The following is a 23302-nucleotide window of genomic DNA, read 5'->3' as shown; positions in this document are numbered from 1 at the left end:
TAATAGAGCAGTGTGAATGACTAATATAGCAATAGTCCAGTGCAATGACCATTGTGCAAAGGATCACTTCAAGGAATGTATGCAGTTTAAAGTGACTAGTAGTGCGATAATCTGGGACAATGTTTATTGTGCAAATGTTGCAGATACTCCTCAGTCAGTGTGTAAGTCGTGCAGATGCTACTCTGGCATGAGTGGCCAGTATTGGTCAACAACAGATATGCAAATAGTGCAGCGTTGCGAGACTACCACAGTGAGTGCACGAGTATAATGGGTCCGACAGAAATGTGACAACAAACTCAAGACAAAAAAATTGGCAGCATGTTGCAATGGAATTGTAAGTTAGCTGTTTAAGAAGTTGATGGCAAGAGGGAAGAAGCTGTTGGAATGTCTGCTAGTTTTAGTTTGCATTGATCGATAGCGCCTACCTGAGGGAAGGAGCTGGAAGAGCTGGTGACCAAGATGTGGAGGGTCCAAGAGGATTTTGCACGCTCCTGTCTTAGTTCTGGCAGCGTGCAAGTCCTCTAGGGTGGGTAGGGGGGTACCGACAATTTTTTCAGCAGTTTTGATTGTCCGTTGCAGTCGGAGTTTGTCCTTTTTTGTGGCAGCACCAAACCAGACTGTGATGGAAGAACACATGACTGATTCGATGACCGCTGTGTCGAACTGCCTCAACAGCTCCTGTGGCAGGCCGTGCTTCCTCAGAAGACCCAGGAAGTACATCTTCTGCTGGGCCTTTTTGAAGATGGAGTTGATGTTTATTGCCCATTTCAGGTCCTGAGAGACTGTAATTCCCAGGAACTTAAAGGTCTCGACGGTTGACACAAGGCAGCTGGAAAGCATGAGGGGCAGCTGTGGCGAAGGATGCCTCCTGAAGTCCATGATCATCTCTACAGTCTTGAGCGTGTTCAGCTCCAGGTTGTGTCAGTCGCACCACAGCTCCAGCCGCTCCACTTCCTGCCGATATGCAGACTCGTCACCGTCTTTGATGAGGCCGATGACTGTGGTGTCATCTGCAAACTTCAGGAGTTTGACAGCCGGTTGTGTTGAGGTGCAGTCGTTCGTATAGAGAGAGAAGAGCAGCGGAGAGAGGACACAACTTTGAGGTGCTGATGCTGCATGTGGATGAGGTGGCCTCCCCCTGCCTCACCTGCTGTGTGCTGCCCGTCAGAAAGCTGTAAATCCACTGGCAGATGGCAGGCGAGACGCTGAGTTGGAGAAGCTTGGAGGAAAGGAGTTCAGGGATGATGGTGTTGAACGCTGAGCTGAAGTCCACGAACAGGATCCTCGCGTAGGTCCCCGCGCTCTCGAGGTGTTCTAGGATGAAGTGTAGTCCCATGTTGACTGCATCATCCGCTGACCTGTTTGCTCGGTAGGCAAACTGCAGGGGGTCCAGCAGGGGACCTGTGACGCTCTTGAGGTGGTCCAGCACGAGGCGTTCAAAGGACTTCATGACCACAGATGTCAAGGTGACAGGCATGTAGTCATTCAGACCCGAGATTGTAGGTTTCTTGGGGACAGGAATGATGGTGGAGGGTTTGAAACAGGATGGTACTTCGCACAGTTACAGCGATCTATTGAAGATCTGTGTGAAGACTGGAGTGAGATGGTCTGTGCAGACTTTGAGGCAGGATGGGGACACATGGTCTGGGCCTGCCGCTTTGTTAATCTTTTGTTGTTTGAAGATGCGTCTCACATCCTGTTTGTGGATTGTTAACGCAGAAGTCAGAGGTGTGATTGAGGTCGGTGGTGCGGCTGGGTGGGTGTGGGGTGTGAAAGTGTCCTTTTCAAATCTGCAGTAGAAGGTGTTCAAGTCGTCGGCCAGTCTACTATTGTTCTCAGCTTGGGGGGATCGTCAGTGGTACACTGATTCAAAAAGCACTTTCATACAACTGAGCACGAGCCTCCTGTTTTGGGAAATTTATGAAAACAGAGATGCTTCATGATAGTGTTCAGGTAAAATGTGTTTTGACATTTGACAGCAATAAAAATACCATTCTTTCACACTTTAACAGTAGGCCTATTAGTTCTTACAGATTACGCAAAGGATTTTTGAACAACAGACACTGGTGGTTTTTAGACTGGTGGAAGGCAATGTTTTCATCACAAATCATTCTTTGAGCCAACATCAAACAATTCTCTTTAATAAAGCCATGGACAGTATTTTGATTCTGCAAATCTGTTGTATCATCATCTTTAATGTTCCTTGGTTCACGTTTTTCATGCCACTGCTGTCCATTTTTCGACCTTATAAGACCCCAAGATCTCAAGCAAGATCTCAGCCGGTTGACTTTTCCTCTCTCTGTTTACATCTTTATTACTTTGTGTCTTCACCCGCAGCGGTTGAAAAAAGTAACCAGCCTATTTTGACAAGGTAAGGAGTAGAAAGTACATTAACAAAGTATTTTTACCTCATTACCTTCCCCCACTTCTTAATTTACTGTCATTCAGTTTCACATTAAAATCATGGAGTCTGCAGCTCTGTCCAACTCGGTGCTGACCACTACGCTTAACACGATCAGGATTTTTGGGGCCGATCACCTAAAAAAACGATAACCAAGCACCGATTCGATCACAAGATGGAGCAATGTGTCTATTTAAATGACTTGTTCAGTTACTGTATGTACTTGTGTACTTAATTGCTCCAAAAATTATATTTACAATAAATAATGCGGGGCACAGTGAACGACTGGTTAGAGCGTCTGCCTCACAGTTCTGAGGACTGGGGTTCAATCCCCGGCCCCGCCTGCGTGGAGTTTGCATGTTCTCCCCGTGCCTGCATGGGTTTTATCTGGGCACTCCGGTTTCCTCCCACATCCCAAAAACATGCATGGTAGGTTGATTGAAGACTCTAAATTGCCCGTAGGTGTGAATGTGAGTGCGAACAGTTGTTTGTTTCTATGTGCCCTACGATTGGCTGGCAAGCAGTTCAGGGTGTACACCGCCTCCTGCCCGATGATAGCTGGGATAGGCTCCAGCATTCCCGCGACCCTAGTGAGGATAAGCGGCTCAGAAAATGGATGGATGGATGGATGGATAAATAATGTATCTTTGTTCATCTTTTTATGCCAGTGAGGCATAGTGACAGACAGAACAAATGAATGGTCTTCTATTAGATGGCAGGAAGTACATACAGTAATTAATGTATCCACTTTTTGTGACATTTTTGTTTGTTGGTGTGCCGTGAGATTTTTCAATTGTAAAATATGTGGCTTTGCTCCATAAATGTTGGAAATCACTGCTCTATCCATCCATCCATTTTCTGAGCCGCTTCTCCTCACTAGGGTCGCGGGCGTGCTGGAGCCTATCCCAGCTGTCATCGGGCAGGAGGCGGGGTACACCCTGAACTGGTTGCCAGCCAATCACAGGGCACATAGAAACAAACACCCATTCGCACTCACAGTCATGCCTACGGGCAATTTAGAGTCTCCAATTAATGCATGTTTTTGGGATGTGGGAGGAAACCGGAGTGCCCGGAGAAAACCCACGCAGGCACGGGGAGAACATGCAAACTCCACACAGGCGGGGACGGGGATTGTACCCCGCACCTCAGAACTGTGAGGCTGACGCTCTAACCAGACGGCCACCGTGCCGCCATCACTGCTCTAGTCAGATCATATATTCTAATCAGTCAGGTCAAACCAACATTACAACATGACAGAAATAATGCATGCTAACTTACTGTAATTAAATTACTTTATTGTAATTAAATTACTTCACACAAACCAAAACTTTAGAGCATGATTCGACAGAACACCTGCATGTTCGCTTTCAACCGTTAGTGCTAGCACTAGCTTGCTAGGCTACCTAACGTTTTGTTGCCTGCTTTCAAGCTGTATCGTATTAAATGTACGGAAAACATACCTCAAGCAATCCTTGAATGAAAGTCCTCTCCCTAGCACCAGTGACCACCAACACACGTTTTCCCACATTTTGTTCTTACAAACACACGACACGATCCGTTATTGTTGTCTTCACCATGGTAACGAGTGTACCCGGTCACGTTTGAGTTGACAAGATGAAGCCCAGTGGTCGTAAAACACGGGATGTGGTGGTATCGGAATACGAGATCTTATTGCAGTAGTCTTAACATGGTGCAATCGTGAAAGAACAAATTTGTCTTGTAGTCTGATCCCTGTCTGTCTCAGACGTGTGGTCTGTCCCACACCGCTGAGATGTTTTAAAAAGTTTTTTTTTTAAATAACTTGATTAGCCGTCAGATATTTACAGTACTACGTCAAAAGACACGCGACAAGGCTAAAAAGAAACTAGCTTTTGGATTCAAATATACTGTGCACGATTGCGACGCGGAGTAAATGTCTTTTGCGGAGCCGATCAATGACTTCATTGATCGGATCGGCGAATTATGACATTAAAGCCGATCATCCGATCAGCATAAAATACTAAATTGTTATTACTAATTATAGGCCCATACCAATCAAACCGATCAGATTGGTGTAAAGTCTACTGACCACACACGTGAGGTTTTGCCATAGTAAAGCTTGTCTTTCTACCGGACCGTTTTCCAAGCAGAACGTAGAGGAAAAATTCCTCTTAGCACACTCCACACCACAGGATAATCGCTCACGATAATCAATTACAGAAATCCAATAATCAGCTTTTGCTGTCGTTGATCAGAAGGGAGAAAAACGCTCACATTAGGTACGATTATTAGCGTTTGTGCTCCCTGCTTTAGGTACAAGCATTTACTACTCTTCCATTGATGAGTCTCTTCATTATTTCATGCGTTAACGGATGCAACTGTGCGTAGAGAAAGGAATGTTAGTGGTCATTACCGTAATGTCGGTCTTCTCTGTAGTCTTGAAGAGGCTTCAGACCCGCCACATAGTTGTGCACGGATACAGCTGTTTTAATTAGCATCGGGTTAGCACGGTGAGGGCACATGAATGATTCAGCTACGCTAAGAGGATTCAAGGGAACCTTTTACAAATACCACACAGTGAAAGTGGGTCAGGAAATACAGTAGAATCATTGGTAGGCTTTGGATTTTTCAGGTCACCACTCTTATTTCTTGTACACGCACAACGTTAAGTCCCTGAAGAGTCATGCCTAAAAGCTTAGCATTCCGACATTCTCACGGCATTACGACAAAATGCAACAAAAATAAATACGCTGCTCGTGGGGAAGCTATTGAGCGTCCGGAGAGAGAGCCTCCGGACCTTCAATACCCAAGAGCTTTAAGTCTATTCATGTTTCCAGGCAAAATAGTTCCCCCATCGCTTGCTACTGGCTTAATTTCCATGGAGCCTTTGCCACAGAGGTTTCATTCACACACACAAACACATCCACAGTGACAAGTCTCTTCTCTCACATTAGCCAAACGGTGGCATGATGTGTAATGGCTAATTGGATCTGCTTCTGGCTCCTGCAAAATGTCTCTTGGTGGCACCCATGTGGTCTCCAGCCAAAGCTTCTGTGTATTGTGTTTGCTGGGCTGCTGGACACACACAAGCGCACACACATGCGCGCACACGCACACACACACACACACGCACACATACAGATGGTGGCTCCTTATCCTCGCAGTCTTACACAAAGGCTGTGGCTGTCATGTCAGGAAACGGGGTGGCGTGATTAAAAATGCATTCATTCCTTGTGTAGTTTAATTGAATCTCTAACCCCCCACCAAACCCCTCATTCCTCTAACCCAACATCCCTCCTTCAATGCAGGCATGGTTCCCGGAGCCAAACATGCCCCTTTTCCTTTCCTTGTTTTTTTCCTTCAGTCTGCTGCCTTTTTACAGAATAGGAACAGAGCAGAATGTGAATGCTTCCATCACATCTGCTCACTTCTGCATCTTCTCTCCTTCCAGTGAGCCATCATAAAGCACAGGGTCATATTTTAGGGAGGAGGCAGGTCTGCCACAAAGGTCTTGGACTGCTTTCAGTAGTCCAAATGTAACACAGTCAAGAGACAGAGGCCTGATTTACACTATGCGTTTTCGGTGACAGAATTATGATTTTTTTTTGAATGGCACAATTTGGGTACACGAAAAAAAACAAACCCACATGGAATCAGATATTTTAAAACCGGAATCAGCCTCTTCCAAGTGTATATGAAAATCAGATACATATCAGATATCTGCCAATGCACATGCAGCATAAACGGTCAGATGGAATATACTGTACCCAATGCAGGGCACATATAGACAAACAATCATTCACACTCACATTCACACCTATGGACAGTTTAGACCAGTGATTCTTAACTTGGGTTCGATCGAATCCCAGGGGTTCGGCGAGGCAGGCGCTGGTGGTCAACAGAGGACTCGACACACACCGTGTGTGCATATATGCATGTATCTGTAAAAGCCTTTTTTACGCTGGATTTTTAATGCCGTGTTCATGCCGTTCGAAACGCAACGCTGCATCAAGGTGGGCGTTTACCATTGCGGCGCTGCGACTCGAATGGAAAAGCTTTGTTCTTTTTTAAACTATCTTTATTTAACATTCACAACGATACACTTGGGTTGATAGCATGGCTGTGGCGTCAGACAGTGCTTCCAATAATAAAAAGACCCCCAAAAAATCTACTCTTACCCATGAACCCTTTTCGAGGATAATAGAAATAACATCAAGAAAAGGAACAGATTTCGTTGTGAATTTTCACAACGAAGTCCATTTCTCCGATATGAGAGTGACACTTACCAAGGGGAATGGCAACAGCAAAATACACATTCACTTACAGTAAATTTTCATTTAATTGATTTTTTTTGTTATTGTGTGAAATTCGTGTTTGTTAGTTTTGTTCTTTTAACAATGATTTTGTGTGCAACTGATGCGTGGTTCATTTTGTGCATGACCTGAATGACTGAGAATCTGCACAGACAATAAAATATACCTGTTTTGAATTTGAAAAACCCCATTTTATTTTTCTAATTAGGAAGGGTTTCATGAACTCCAGATGAAACTTGCGGGTTTCCGTACCTCCAACAATGTTAAGAACCACTGGTTTAGACTATTCAGTGAACTGAATATGCATTTTTGGAGATAGGTAAGAGAAAGCTGGAGTACCTAGAGGAAAAAAAACACATTCAAGCAGGGGACAACATCAACATCTAAACTAGGAGCCCGGATTCAAACCCCCAACCTCAGAACTGTGAGGAGGATGTGCTATTAACTTGTCACTGTGCCGTCGTGTCTCCATCATTTAATAAGACAGATATTTGGAGATGGTAGCCAATTGAGTAATGTGGAGTTTACCCTCAATGAGGTGAAGAGTCAGCCCAGGCCAACTAAATGTTATGTAATGTTTAATATCCGTGGTAGTTATATTTAATTCCTTTGTGGATGCCTGCAGAGTTATTTATGTGTGACGTGGGCACTTGATTCATGTGTTCCATTATTGTAACGGCAACTGTATCTATCAGATGTGCTACTTGAAATTTATATCAAAATAGTTACAAAAAAAAAAAAAAAAAAAAAAAGTACATTGGTAATATATTCGAAGTGGGACCTAGAGTGTAAATCCCACTGTAGAGATAGAGAGAGGCCGTGTTGGTGCTGTGTCCTCCCTAAGCGTTTTTTGTCATGGGTTTGTCAAAATGACTCAATTATAACAAGCCGACCCCCTCCCACTCACTCTCCCTCTGCCCTGTGCCGTTCCCTCTTCTCCGTGCTCGTTCAGTTTGAATTTTTCCAGTATTCGGGCTGGTGTCATCTCAAATATCTCACAGAGCACGCAATGTCATTATCAGTTCTTCCCATTTGTCATATTGGGAACATTGCGTCACTACGTCAAAAGACAGATATATGAATTGCAAACAAACAATGCTTCTTTGTCTATATTTGCCCCGTGATTGGCTGGCGACCAGTCCAGAGGGTACCCCGCCTCCCTCCCAAAGTCAGATGGGATAGTTAATAGCTCACCCAAGTCCCTAATGAGGATAAACAGTCGAAAATGGATGTAAATAGAAAAAGAGTAAAAATTCTTAACTCTACAGGGTTAGTGTTTTGTTCCTTCAACTCCAAATGGTTTAATTAGAGGCATTCAGTATTGCAGGTTTCAAAATATATCGTTAACGAAGCCCTTAAATTGACCTTTAATACCCATATGGAAGTATTAAATTGGTGCATAATCCAACTATAATAAAATTTCCCTCATTGAACCTTTGCCCAGGCTGCACAAGAAGTCAAATAAATGGAGAGAAGACAATTATCATAAATTTGATCCCCTTTGTATGTGCCTTAATCAATCCTAAATCTGTATTGCCGTTATTATTATTCAGCCTCCACTTTCCATCAGTCTGTTGTCAGCTGCCTATCACGCACACACCCACACACATACAAAAGAAATGGGTTCGTAATAGAGAGACCTCATCTGCTATTCACCACTGCAAATTGCACATATCGCGTCCATTCAAGTCAGCCGCTGCTCTCATAATACAATACATATAGGGCCATTTGAATGATATATTCTGATATATTGTAATTGTAATACCAGCAAGGCATGATGGCTGCTTAAAGGTAATGGGTGTGAATGTTTTTTTTTTTTTTTTTTTTTTGACAGCACATTTGTCATGACAATGTTAAAGACCCTTCTGGAGGTTATAACATAACATTGAAGAGATGGAGGTGAGCATTAAGACTACGTACTCTACCAGTTTCTTTTTCTTGGTGGTGGTAGCTGGCTAATGACATGACTATATTATGTCTGACATTTGGGTAATTCTCGGATTATTCACGTTCAGCACTATCTAAGGAGATTTATCCAGAATTATATTTTTTCAGTACACGACAACTAACTAGCAGGCTGCTCGGCTTTCTTGTTGAGCCAAAAATGGAGGTTTTACTCAAGTTTGTTTCCTCTTCAAACCGTGTACGACATGGTTTATTCTAATTTTGATGGGGTTAATGTGCTCACATTGCGTTCTCTGTTTTTATTTACGGTTCCCAAGTGTCTGTATTTTTATTTTGGGACATCAAAGGTTTGCTGTAAATACACCACATTTAGCCCATTGATAGTTTCCATCTGTCAGATGATAATATCTGTACAGTACATCGAAAACATTGCAGTACCATACACCAGTGTTTCTCAACCTTTATTGAGCCAAGGCACATATTTTATACACGAAAAATCCCAGCACACTACCAAACCAAAATGTCTCAAAACGTATATAAAGTATACTGAAAAAATGATTATCTTATCTCATTCCATCCATCCATCCATTTTCTGAACCGCTTATCCGCACTAGGGTCGCGGATGGGCTGGCGCCTATTTCTGCTGACTTCGGGCGAGAGGCGAATTCATTTAGTGTGTGTATGCGATTACTTATTCTGTTGTATGAATGGCAACAGTTGGATACAAGGTTACTGAACGAGCAATTTATTCTTCTGCATGTCACTATTCGTCACTTGCATCGATGAACAAATATGTTATTTGTACTAAATGAAGAATTTATAGACCAATTAAATGCAATTGTTAACAACCTGCTGATCTCTCACGGCACATTGGTGTGGCATTGACTAAGCCATTAACGTTAACTTTACAATTAAGCAGTTATAGGTTACACAGTAGGTGTGATGTTTAGTACTCCGATTGGACATTGGAAACCAATGTTCTTCAGTGGTGTTTCTTGGCAACACAGTGACAACATGTGCAGTCCAAACTAAACGCACAATCCGTTGTGAATTCCTTTGTTCCACTCGCAAACTGTCACCATCATAAAATTCTTACGTGTACAGACAATGCTTTAATACTAGTTTTAACATTCACGAGTTTGTGTGTAAGTCAAAGTGCGTCGTCATCTCTCACTTCAGCATCATTTGTAACCCTAAGATTGGCTGACTAAATCATGATGATTTGACGTTCCACTGTACCTCAAATCTTTTTTCCCCCCACTGGTTAAAGCGCTTTTATTTTCAAGGCATATGTTTTATTCATAGGGTAGCATTAACAAAGCAGGTTGAGCATGTATTTCAGAGGGTAGCCTGGCTTGACTCCAGTGAGTCATTATTTTTTTCTGACTAGCCATCCTGACCAGCAAAGCTCTATGATTATAATAACAACATATGGCTAGACTTGTATAGGCTCAGCAAATGCAAAGAGTCCCATAGACGGGATTGTTATCGACTTTGCTCTTTGTGTGACGAAGTGCTCAATAAACTATTTGTGAACTCCGGCGCTGTTTTCGTTCTCTGGAATATGTCCCGCTGTCATCTCGTGGACTGGAAAAGCCAATAGCAATCATCCCACTCTCGCTGCATGATCATATTTAGATTTGGTGTGGGAGGAGGAGCAGGAGGAGGAGGAGGTAGGGAGTTTGTTGTGTCGACGAATAAACTTGCAGTTCCACAAAGGAATACGAATTAGAATCACATGAAATCATCAACGTGAGCCAGTCAGTACTGATTAAATGAATCAATGTATGTGAAATGGTTCAAATGTGAATCATATTTGAAGCCAATGCACTAAAGCGGTGTGCACACATACCATAAACGTAGCAAACTTTAGCAAGCATTTTTCCCCTTTTGATCAAAGTCAGGCTTGATTCTCTTATTCTCACTGATTATCTTGTGGTCTGGGATGTGTTAGAAGTGATTTCTTTTTTCCCCCCTCCCCAATCTGCTCGTAAAACGGTCAGGGCCGATGATCGTAAAAGTTAAACCTGTTCAATATTTACAATGCTAAACCCCTTGTTTGTAATCAACACTGAGGTCGGCCGAACCACAGGCTCTGTGATTGTGACATGGAAAGGAACAATAGCCAATTAGGATGCACATATTCTGACAATCGGGCCAAATTTGAGTATTGGTAGCACCATTATGGTAAAAGTCAGCAAAGGCCCAATTATTGCATGTCTCTTAAAGGTTATCCTGTAGTGTGTGAGACAAGTTCTCCTCCTTGATCTGTTCAGAAAATGGTAAGCGCTGACAAAAAATGTTGACCCTGTTCAATATTAATGATCGCAAAATACCGAAAATCTGACACAATTTGAGCATTGTTAACACCCTTATGATCGAAGTCAGCGATGGTCTGATTATCGGAGGTTAAGAGTGATTTTTTTTTTCCTCCCCTGATCTGCTCTGAAAATGGCCAGGCTGACTATTCTAAATGTTAAACCTGTTCAATATTTATGATGGCCAAACTACAGACTCTGGTTGTGATGTGAAACAGGCCGATAGGCAGTTAGGAAAGAGATTTTTTTTCAACCACATTGTAGTAACTATATAAGCTAACAGTTAGCCAAGCTACTTTTATTTCTTCTTCTACTACTATTCTTCTTACTATTTTCCTGCATCCCGACAGTCAGTCTTGGTTCTATGACAGATTGGTGGTCTTCTCGCGATTTTGTTTGGAGATATGATTATGTGTGTCGAGTGCATGGCATCATCTGAAGTACATCACACACGTTAGGAGCACTCATCACATACTTGCCGATTTTTGCCTTGTCATGTGTGGGGTCGATGTTAAAAGTCAGTATGTGTATACCCTGCTTGATTGTATCTGAGTCACCTCACAGCAGGTTGAGGAGATGTGTTTTGTCTGGAACAGCTTTGTCCCCTGAGCGTAGACAAAGCTTTCCAAAATACAAATATGTCCCAGTTTTTCGACACGAGCCATATAATTGTCCCCATTTCCACGAAATCTCCCAGGCAATCTGTTACCTTGAACGTGTTTTCCGAGGCCCGGCTAAACTAACAATTCTGGTGAGGAAATGAAATCAAAATGAAAAGCGGCCCTGCAGGGAGCCCATCAGGATCATATCAGCATCGCAAGAATCCGTAAGAGAAACGTGATCTCCTGGGAATTTAGTCGAGCATTGTACAAAAAGTTAAGCATTATACAGGTACATCAGTTGAGGTAAATTAATTCGTGGATGTCCATTTTGTATGCATTTTGAAACCTTTTCTCCCCATGGTACCTAATAGTACAGTAATTGGGAAAAAAACCCAGCAAAAGTAGTTTTTCACACAGAGCGGAGAATATATGTTGAGTGTTGTTTTATGCTCAGTTTGTTTGTGTTGCTGCTCCATCTGTGTTAAAGTAGCAGTTTATAATTACTGTAACATCGATGATCATTTCCGTGAGCCCATGCAAAACGGGCGATATGTTAGCATTAAGCTAGCGGAATTTCGTTAGATGAAATTGTGTGGTCTGGTTGAAGATTTTGGTGTTTAAATCACAGAGTTCTGTGAAACAGAGTGATATTGCCGTAATGATAATTTTCTGAGCTGCAGCTTTGTCACTCGTCATGTGCATGAAGTGAATGAACACGCAAGCGTATTGAAAGGCAGCTCCAGTGTGTTAACCCACACAACAGACACACTAAGAGAAGCAGCCCAGTGAGTAGCAGGACCGCAGGGATGAGTCAGGGAGCCTATGGGTTCTCAGACAGGCTGGCTGGGTTATCAGGCTAAATTAACATAGAACCTACATCCAACATTGCTCTTTTATTACATCTCGGAGCAAAGAGGAGGAAGAAGTCTACAATCACACGTAAAATTAGCCCTGCTTTGATTGCGTCACCCTTAATAGCATCACTTTTAATAGTGGCCCTCTTTCTATTCTGGTTGCGTAGATTGTATCTGTCAAATCTTACGTCTCACTGTCAGGGGGATGTATTAATAGCTGATTTTATTTCGAGGACTGCCGGCGCAAACTGACCCAGATCATTGAGGCATGTCAGAATCACCCGGCTTAACATTTTATATTCACAGTTTAATGCCTCGTTTTTACCTTCTAATCATACAGGGATTATTTTTGTGGAGTTAGTTTGCCCTCGGCTGTAAATATAAATATTATTTCCCCCCACTTCTGGCAAGGTGACAGCAGAGGAAATTGAATTTTAAGGGGAAAACGGCGGTATCAAAGCCCTTTCGTGTTCGTCCTGCTGTCATCTCTCTGTTGAAGGTGTCACGCCAGAACCCTGCCAACGTTACCAACCTTTTGTCTCCAATCAGCTACGTCTGTTCATATCAGATCACAGATACTAATCTTTTATTTATCCTTATCCATCACACGCTCCTACCAGAAGCGACAAAAGTAGGCATACTCTGTACTTAAATAGATGTACAGTTACTTGTTTTTTAAAAAAAAGTGCTGAACGTAGAAGTACTTATTCCACTCCTGGACTGAAGTAAGAAGTAAAAGGTTATAGCTTTTCTAACGTTGTGAACTGACTAACAAGCTGACCTGAGGCACCAGGCAGGAGCATAGGGATGGAGTAGCTTCGAGAAGTAAGGCAGAGCGAGGCCATTTAGAGATTTAAAAATGAATAATAGAATCTTAAAATGAAATCTTAAATCCACATGCAGCCAGTGGAGGCAGGTCAGAATCTGAGTCATGTGCTCCCTCTTATGTGCTCCAGTTAAGAGACTAGCAGCAGCAGTTTTAGCCAACGACGTATAAGGGGGAAACAATACAAAATATTTTTTGGGGAACACTAGAAGCCACGGCACAAGACAACACATTCACCACGAATCGAACAATTATGTTGTGGCCAATACCGGAAAAAAATCAACTAAAGTACAGTAAGTACTTAATTTCCACCACCAGTTCCTATCTGCCAAGCAGACACTAAGTTTAAAAATAAACCTCCGATACTTCTCATGTAGGTCACAGTCAGTGGCAATCTGATGTGGGCAAAGCCTGTTGAATAAATAATGCTGACTGGGGATTACCACAGCAGATGATTTTCTCCTGTGTGATTGTTAGGCCGCAATGTGTGTTGTATAGTATCATATCACTAAAGCCAACGGGTGGTCCTCACTTACTGTATAGTGGAAAGGTGGGGGGTGGAGGAGCATGCTCTTTTGGACGGCCGCTTTTTAATCTGATAATAAGACCCAGCATCAAATCATATTATCTTCATAGTCTAGATTGTTATGAGCCTGCAGCATTAGATTCATACGATGAATATAAATGCAGGGATCTTTGGTTTATGATAGAGTTCTGTTCGTACGTTCTCTGAAATCTTTGTCAATGCACTTATTTTTATCCAGCTTTTGCATTGAATAGATACACTGGACAATAATGCTGTATTTTATTTATTTTGTACTAAATAAAATGGCCACTATGTGACATACAGTGGATATAAAACGTATACACACCCCTGTTCAAATGGCAGGTTTTTGTGTATAAAAAAACAGACCAAGATAAATCATTTCAAATATCAGCACACACCTACCCCAATTTGAAGTGCCTCGAATTAACCCCAAATAAATAGTTCAAGCTTTCATCATTTGATTTGCTTTCTAGCAGAAGCCCGAAGGTTTTGTGCTAACACTGAGTGGTATTTAGAACTGTTCAATAATTCTCTCAGAGAAAACCAAGTCCACTGCTAGGGTTGAACAGCAGCACTTTAAATGGTGGCCGTTGTGGGCTGACTCCCATTTAACATGAGTTTGAATGTGATTGGTTAATTTTGAACACAGCCACGTCCCCAATAATACTGTAAGAAGGTGTTCACACGACCCTATTATCTCAGTTGTTTGTTTTTACTTCCCCTCTCTACAGTAAATGCTGTATTTTTGTACAGGTTATACCAGGGTTGTGCAAACCTTTTGGCTCAGGAGCCACATTGACTTTTAAAATTTGACAGGCGGGCCAGATGCTTACATTTAAAAAAATAAACAAAATGGCATTGTAGTGTTAATACTTAGATTTACTTTTAACGGGAACAGTGTTGTTTTTTTACCACCTTTTTTTTTTTTTTTTTTTACCAGTGCATCAAAGTCTGGTATTAGTTTTGTTTTTTGCAATTCTCAGAACACATCTGAGGCTTTCATCACTCAGCTGGGATCTGTAGGATGTGTTGTTGGTGTTCATCACACTAAAAGTCTGTTCACACTGTTCACACACATGTAGAGACAAACACCACCAGCATACTCTGTGCAATCTTCCGAATTTTTGGAAATTTGTCCACGCTTCCAGAATCGTAAAACTCATCAAGTTTGAGAGTTGAACTTCTCTTTTAAGACAGTATCACATCGGAGATCAATCAGTTCCATCTGCAGCTCCTGTGGCGCTGTCTTGTGTGACTGAATCTTGGATGGCAGTTTGTCAGATAAAGGTGTTTTGCTGAGCCTGCAAGCTTGATTTTTCACCGCTGAGCCGTAGCCATCAGTTCCTGTGTTGATTGGCTGCTAGCATAATCAGCATGTTTGCTAGAAAAGTGACGGCTGATGTTATATTCCTCTAAAATCGCAATGGTTTCTTAACAAATTAGATATACAGCCTTTGACCGGACTTCAGTGAAAAAGTCTTTAGTAGTCCATTCTATATTAAACACACTGCACCACTGTTTCCACAGTTACCTTGAAAAGTAACTTAGTTACTTTACTGATTACTTGATTTCAAAAGTAACTGTTAGGAAAAAAGTAACTTTTTAGTTACTTTCAGCAGCTGCCAAGTGGCAGGAATATCACTTTTATGGTATTGCACCGTCACTGTGCATTGTAGACTCAACAATCACCTCCCAATCCGTTTTTTCCCCTTATCTACAAATCAGCGGTCTTTGTGAACAGTTAAATGCTGTTGAATGGCTGTGAGTTTTCAAGTCACCAGCAACAAATCCCAACTTGCTGAGAAGCAATAATGACTCAAAAGTAACTATAGTCTGATTACTCTTCTGGGGAAAGTAATGCATTACTTTACTCATTACCAAAACGGTGGAATTTGGGAGAAATGGGTTACCGGCATCACTGTTCAGCACTCACTGTCAACTTTTCTTTGGTCCACACGTGGTTGAAGAAGGGTTCAGAGCAGTAGCAGAGTAAAAACATAACAGCCAAAGTTAAGTCAATGTATCACTGTACCTACTGCGCTACCTGGTGGAACCACTGGGCATTACAGAACAACCGAGTGGAACCACTGGGCATTACAGCACAACCCGGTGGAACCACTTGGGATTACAGGACAAGGTCAAATGCATGTAGTCATGATTTTGATATGATTTGGGCGATTCTGTACTAGTCTTTGGCGGGCCGGATTGAAATGATCAACGGGCCGGATGTGGCCCGCGGGGCGTAGTTTTCCCACCTCTGGGTTATACAGTAGGTCACATTATACTGTAGGTGGCAAATTATTTAAAATTATTTACCTTTTATATCACAGAAACCTGGCCTTTGAACAGGGGTGTTTAGACTTTTTGTATCCACTGTATGTTTGCGTGCACGTGCGTTGATCCACTCCCATTAATCAGCCGACAGCTTAGTATCGATGTCTGGGGCCCACCCGGGCTCGGCGGTGAGTGATGACGAGAATATGACAACAAGTCAATGCAGGGGTGCTGCCGTAACTCACGGGTCCAATAGCTCGAATGGACATCTAAAGACCACCACGCTAGAGGCTGGGAGGCAGGACGACTGACTCAGCTGAATGGCTGCTGACCCGGATGAGGGTCTGAGAGGCTGCTTGGGGGAAATCCGGCTAATTTCCTAACTGTTTTGCATACAGATGATATATCTTGCATGAGAATGTAGGCTTGACTTCACTGATGCATGTTTGTTTGTGATTTCCCCACCACCCCTCCCCCTAAATCCAGACTGTTGCAGGGAGAGAAAGCTGGATGTGGGCTTTCATCGATAATCTCCCGACCAGATGGCAAAAAAAAAACATATTCCTTTTGAGGTCCCCCCAGATACACACACACACACATGATCCCAGTGGGCGGGCGGGTCTACCGACACTATATATCAGGAGTGGGAAAAGTACGGCCGGCAGATCATTCACATTATCAAGAGTCCTATAATATTTGTTGCGTTAATTTAGCCTTTTTTTTTTTTTTTGTCCCAAAAAAGTCTTTTTTTTTATTTTTTTTTATCTAAGTAAATAATTGGTCACGTGTATTGTAAATTATAACATTTAATGATATTGTTAAATAAAGTAGGAAAAGATACATATTTATTTTGTTAAATAATTGGTTATTTAATGATTTATTTCTTGTTCATTATGTATACATTTAAATTTAAATAATTGGATAATTTATTTATTGCAAATAAAATTACAAAAATATTAGTAGAATAAACAATTTAACATATTTTTTTTATTTTGTTAAATTGGTTGATATAATTATAGTCCTGTTATATAATTTTTGTAATTTAGCTTCTTTTTCCCCTAGAATTGGTTAATTGAAATTTAATTCATTTAGTGCATTGCATCAATAGGTAATATATTTAGTGTAAATATAATTACAATATTATTAGTAAAATAAATTATACGCTTTCAAAATATTTGTAATGATACAGTATTTTTCTATTTTGTTAAGTAATTGACAGTATTATTACAGTAATAAAAAATATGTATTTTCCATTGACTTTTTTTCCATTTGACCCCTTCTAGGAATGATGTGGGCCATATGTCCAATTTTAAAAATCCAATGTGGCCCTTGAGCATAAAAGATCTCCCACCCTTGGCGTTCCGTTCATTCAAAACGACAATTGGCTCACGAGACACGAGCGCGTACGCTAATAACACCCACGACGTCACATTAATCCTGTGACCTGGATAAACCCCCTCCCCGACTGGAGGAAGTGAAGAAGGGGAAAGGGGAGGGTGAGGGTAGGGCTTGGAGGGGTGTTGGTACTGTCAGACTGAGAGGAGGAGAGACAAAAGCGTCTCCCTGGCCCTCCCACTCTCACTCACTCATTCGGCACAGTGTGTGGAGCACGGCGGAAAGGACAGCGTGCTCGCAACAAAGAGAGGAATTTAGGATTGCTTTTTCGACACACTCTGCATAGCTCTCCCCCGCTCGCCCTTTCTTAACTGGTGCACGCGGGAAAGCTCGCGTGGATACCGGCTTACAGGCTGGAAGGGACGGCGAGGACGCCCACGCCAACTTCGCACGGCGGCACACATGCTCACACGCCCACGGACACTCTGGAGCGTACTATGCTGGTCCAGGGAGCAGTGACGCCCGGGAGGACCCGCCGGCTGATGCTCAAGCTGCCGGTCGGGACTCTCCGGAGGAACAGCGGCGAGCGGGTGAGAGCCCCCGGGTTTCCCTTGTCACACTCTCTTTTGGACTTTATGTCTTGCGTGTGCGTAAATGAGATTTCAAGTGGTTCTAGGCTAATCCAGGTGACGGCATGAGTTTGGAGTCGGAGGCAAGTCGAGAGCAAAGCTTTCAATCTCCGAAATGGAGAATTTCTGGTATGTCTGTCAATCCCGGGCCTTCTGAAGTGTATTCCGCCATCGCTCTGATAGTTCAAGGTTGTCTGAGGGGCCGTGGGAATGCTCATCTCAACGCATTCGAAGTGACAGTGAGAGACTTTGAGCGCTTTTCATCAACACGGCTTTGTATCAAGTACTACCAGAGCTCAGTTTGTAACACAAATAGTGTCTGTGGGTGTGGATGCGAGGTAATGGTTTTCCAGCAGAGACTTATACGTGGAATGTCCGTGCCACAGATTTACTCTTAATGTGTTTGTAAATACAGGCTGCAACCTGCCAGCTAGATGAATCATCTGCCCGTTGTGTTCTTTAGCAAAGTTTTGTACCACACGACGAATCACTGATGGTGTAGTCGCAGAGGTGTCAAACTCAGTTTCGGCATACTGTAGGTCACCGTTACGGCTGTGAAAACAATATAAATGTATGGACCTTTTCACCATGATACAGGTACTTCCGGGTGGAGAAAAATTGTACACAAACCCTTTACATGCCATTTGACCAAGGCAGCGAGATTGAGAGAGAAAACAGGGGAAATGGCTTGAATGATGATGTGAACGTGTGACGTGTCAGTCGACAAGATTTTACATGAGGTCAGTTGCTTCCAAAGGAGACGAAACGCCAGCTGTAGTTTACATTTCAGCAAGTAAATTGATTTAAAAAAATAGACATAGTGAAAATGTATCCATAGTGAACATGATCATTAAGGAACTGGCTAAGCAATGGACTTTTCCGTTACTCGGATTAATGGCACAATCAGATCAGAATCAGAATCATCTTTATTTTGCCAAGTACGTCCAAAAAACACACGAGGAATTTGTCTCTGGTAGTTGGAGCTGCTCTGTACAACAACAGACAGTCAATTGACAGAGAACACTTTGGAGACATAAAGACATTGACAAAAAACAGTCACTGAGCAATAAAGGGTTGCTAGTTATCTGGTAATTCCGGTAAAAGTAATGGTTTTTTTTTTCGTTTTTTTTTTAAATTGTGCAAAAAGATACAGAGTCCTCTAGCACTTAGAACAGTATGAATGACTAATATAGCAATAGTCAGGTGCAGTGACCATTGTGCAAAGGCCACCAAGACTTCAAGGAGTGTATGCAGTTTAAAGTGACTAGTAGTGCAATAATCTGGGACAATGTTGATTGTGCAAGTGTTGCAGATACACCTCAGTCAGTGTGCAAATGGTGCAGATGCTACTCTGGTTTGAGTGGCCAGTATTGGTCAACAACAGATATGCAAATAGTGCAGCGTGGCGAGACTACTACAGTGAGTGCACGAGTAATGTATAATTGGCCCGACAGAAATTTAACAACAAACTCAAAACAAAAAAAAACGTGCTCTTTTGACAGTGAAATGGATAGCTTGCTGTAGAGCTGACGATAGCCAGCAGACTAGCCATTATGATTTGCTAAATTACTCCAAGACACCCCAAGCAAACATTTTATTACATACCTGTGAGTAAATGTCTTCCACAAACCCGATTATTGAGGTTTGGTTCGCAGTGTCTCCCTTTAGAAGTGGCTATGCGACCACTAGGCAGTTTAGCCATCTTCTCTGTGCAACTATTTACGACATCCACTCGATTTATCTTCCTCACCCACAGGCTGCTGATGGATTTGTTTGAATTATTATTTTTTTTTTTTTGAAGGAAAAAGAAAAACACAAATTTGGGGGTGTATTTGGTAGGGGTTGAACGACTTCAGATTTTTTTATAGTTGATGCCAAGGTGATAAGTCAACATTGAGTCAACATTGATCAATGATGTCATTGCTATTCTTCCCAGTTGTCAGCTCCGTCCCTGCGCTGCTAGTTTGGCTTTGCTGACCGACCAGCGAGAGAGGGGTCAGTGTTTTTAAGGCCAAAACGTGATTGCCCATTAATGGACTTGACTATAATTGTTATTGTGCAGTGGTAAAGTCGACGTGTTAAGAAGTCGGTTCAACCCTTGGTGTCAACCCCATCCCTCCATCCATTTTCTGAGCCGCTTCTCCTCACTAGGGTCGCAGGCGTGTCAAACCCAAACACAAGAAATTGTTGTCCTCGTTTTAAGTTCAAGGAGCAGTAGTTAATCAGTTTCTGCCACCCGCTAGTACCCTGGCACCTTTTGTTTACCAATATTATGAAAAAGGTCTATTAAGAGAGGCCAACATTAGACAAGAGGATTGCACGTAGTTGAATCGTATCTTCTTTTGTGGTGAACGACTCGTGTAAATGCCATGATCTCCGCTGAGGATTCTCTTTGTACTTCTCTTTGAATGCACACAGGAGGGAGTGGAGCCCACATGATGCCGTGTAAACACACGATTTCACCGGAGGTGGACTAGGGGTTTGCATTTCTGCCTCACAATCAGGGGATTTAGGTTTGAATCTCCTCTCTTGCGTTGTTTTTCCTTTAACTTCATTAACATTAACTTCCACGAAGACTCGAAAATGTCCATAGTAGTGAATGTGAGTTTAAATCCTTGTTTGTCTCTATGTCGAATAGCTAGAGACCAATCCAGAGTGTTCCAATCTTTGTCTGTTCCTTAGTGAAACTTTTGAAGCATACTTTACTCAGTTGTTGTCATTTAAACACTGAGAGAAAGCAAAATGATTAGAAAGAAAGCAGATGAATAATCAGCGAGTGACGTAATTGCATCTGCCCTATTAGTGAATTAAACTCGCTTGAGACGAGCAAGGCACATTTTCTGGCAGCGTAGCTGAGGGAGGGCTCCACCGTGATTGCAATCTCAGATCTCTTTATTCAACTGGCAGACCTGCTGGGTGTTGTGGACGTCCTCTCACTCTAGAAAAATACCTGAATGTAATAAAATCGTGTCAGCAAAAATGCAGTGGAATTTTTCAGGGGCAACATCAGGAGAAAATCCTGTCAGAATGAAAATGTAGAATTTAATACAAAAAGCTGTAATGAATCGAAAATTGACATTTTTGGCTCAGCTTTTTTGACATACTGCTCACTTTCCATGCACACATACGATAATTTGTTCTGGGTCAATTTTGTCCCAGGCCAAGACTATCCTCATATCAATTGTCTATACCAAATTATAAATTGGAGATATTTTCAAAATGTCTTCATAGCCTAGTGATCAACGTCTTTGCACAAAGCATTTCCCAAATCTTCAAGAAATGTGTCTATCTTGAATAGGGCTGTCACTATTGAATCTTTTTCAAATCGATCATTCTATAAATACTTCGATTAATCACTCCTCCCCTCCCCAAAAAAGCCCTTTTTTTGTTTTTTTACTACTAAGATGCATTTTATACTAATTTATGAGGGCTGGACTTCTATCCTTAAACTGCATATGTTGGCACTGAGTCTATGGTATAAACTGTGCAGAATTTGAGACAGCAAAATCAGCCTTTGCTAAACGGTTAGTATTAGCATTAGCACGCTAGCAATGACTATTTTAGGTTAAAAAAAACAATCAGCTCACTCCTACGTCATGTTATATGTACATTACACATATAATAGATGCTCCTCTGTCATTTTGGCAATGTTTTTCACTGGCCCAACAGTGCATCCGTCTGCAACAAATGTCCGTGCGGTAAACATGGATAGTGGTCAAATGGTTCCGGGCGGCGCAAATATGCTTTTATTAGTATTTTTTATTGCCTTGAGACAGAAATTTTTGCCTCAACCAATTTTTGTGGTAAAGTTAGCACCTTATTTTTTCACAGCCCTGGTCTTGAAGCTTAGTACCAATTAAAAGCTATTAGGACACAAGGGACGTAGTTTTTAAAGCGCCTCCAGCATTGAGCAGCACGCATGAACACTATCTTAGTGCATGTGTGTTACTTTCTTCAAAACTCCATTAGTTGCCATGGAGATTTTGTTGTTTTTAAGGGCTGCGCTAGATTTTTTTTTCTTTTATTTTAATTAAATTGTCTCTTCCCTGTCACTTATTTAATGCAGATGAATCATTCCAATTAAATTGTCTCTTCCCTGTCACTTATTTAATGCAGATGAATCATTCCTTGTCTCTGTAAGTGATGGATGTAGCTATGATGATTGGTATCTACAGGGAGAACACAGAAAAGAAAAGAAAGAAAAAAACTACATTGCAATTTCTGTTTTTATAATTCGAAACTTGACTACCGAGCACAGAGAGAAAGCAAATATTTAAGGCAAAATATTATGTCTGCGACATACATTTGTCATAAATATCCCAAGGATAAAAATGATAGCACACTTTTCGTCCTATTTCTTGTTTTGATAAAATCAGCCATCGTTTCTTTGTTAATCTATCAATTCTAGCGACATATAACGACAGGCAGAACAATTAAATGCTCTTCCAGAAGGTACCATTAACCTTTGCAGCCACTTGTTGCATTTCATACAGTAGAGTAATAGTATTATGTTCAACTAACAGGGCCCAGATGTCACACTAAGTCAATTCTTAACTAAATTGAGATTAGATCATCATTATTTCAGTATGCTGTGATATTGTTTTAATTGGTGGTGCGCCGTGATAATTTTCTCATGTAAAATACATGCCTTGACTCAATAAAGTTTGCAAAACACTGTTTTGGAAAGTGTAATCTGGGGACAGAACTGCGGCCATTGTTTGAAAGTGGCTCTGGATTTTCACCCAGCCTAGCTGATCAAGTCATGGGTGGAAGAACTGGGTGTGGGGGCAGTTGTTACGTTAGTGTGGCTTGCGCAAAGATAAGAAAAATATCTACATGGTTGTTTAATTTTTCCCTGGGTGGGTGGACAGGCACTCCAGAGACCCCATTATTTGTATAAATTGTATTTAAAAAGTCAAATTTCCATACTATGTCCCCTGTACAAGAAATATCTGAGTATAAACAGCTTGTTGTTGTGGGGATGTTTACCTCTGTGAGTAGTCTGAATTAGGATTACCGCCCGCCTTTGTTAACCCGCTATCACTTTAAACTGCTCAAGCTTTTACTGTGAAATTAGGGATAGAAAAATAACAAACAACTGGATGAGACGGCATAGGAAGGTGTTAGACGTCACCAAAACATTCTCGGCCTGGATTACTAAAGGTTTGCATGTACAAAAATGAGAGGAGAGCGGGAGAATTTATCTTTTCCTCTCATGTAAACCTTTTTATTTGGAATGCCAGAAACAAAAAGGATCCAGACATACAGTATCGTCTACTCAACAATGCAATTTTGGAGCTTCTAAATGATCTAAGGGAT

General features: G+C 41.8%; 1 protein-coding gene across 7 annotated transcripts in view; it reads left to right on the top strand.

Moving 5' to 3' along the window:
- The window catches only part of frmd4a (FERM domain containing 4A), a 163967-nt gene that overhangs the window by 39121 nt on the left and 101544 nt on the right, over window positions 1-23302 (top strand). For 2 of the 7 annotated variants that reach the window (XM_061773143.1, XM_061773142.1), the window contains exon 1: window positions 17550-17944. The exons of 4 other annotated variants lie outside the window; for them this stretch is intronic. In XM_061773143.1, coding sequence (XP_061629127.1) covers window positions 17852-17944 — 93 coding nt within the window. In that variant the 5' untranslated portion in view covers window positions 17550-17851. Of the gene's footprint in view, window positions 1-17549; window positions 17945-23302 lie in introns of those variants that run through there. One more of the 7 variants, XM_061773147.1, reaches the window with a different exon arrangement.

This window comes from Phyllopteryx taeniolatus, chromosome 5 (assembly GCF_024500385.1).
Source record: "Phyllopteryx taeniolatus isolate TA_2022b chromosome 5, UOR_Ptae_1.2, whole genome shotgun sequence".
Taxonomy (NCBI): Eukaryota; Metazoa; Chordata; class Actinopteri; order Syngnathiformes; family Syngnathidae; genus Phyllopteryx; species Phyllopteryx taeniolatus.
The sequence above is the reverse complement of the archived record's forward strand: the minus strand, read 5'-3'. Positions and strand labels throughout refer to the sequence as shown.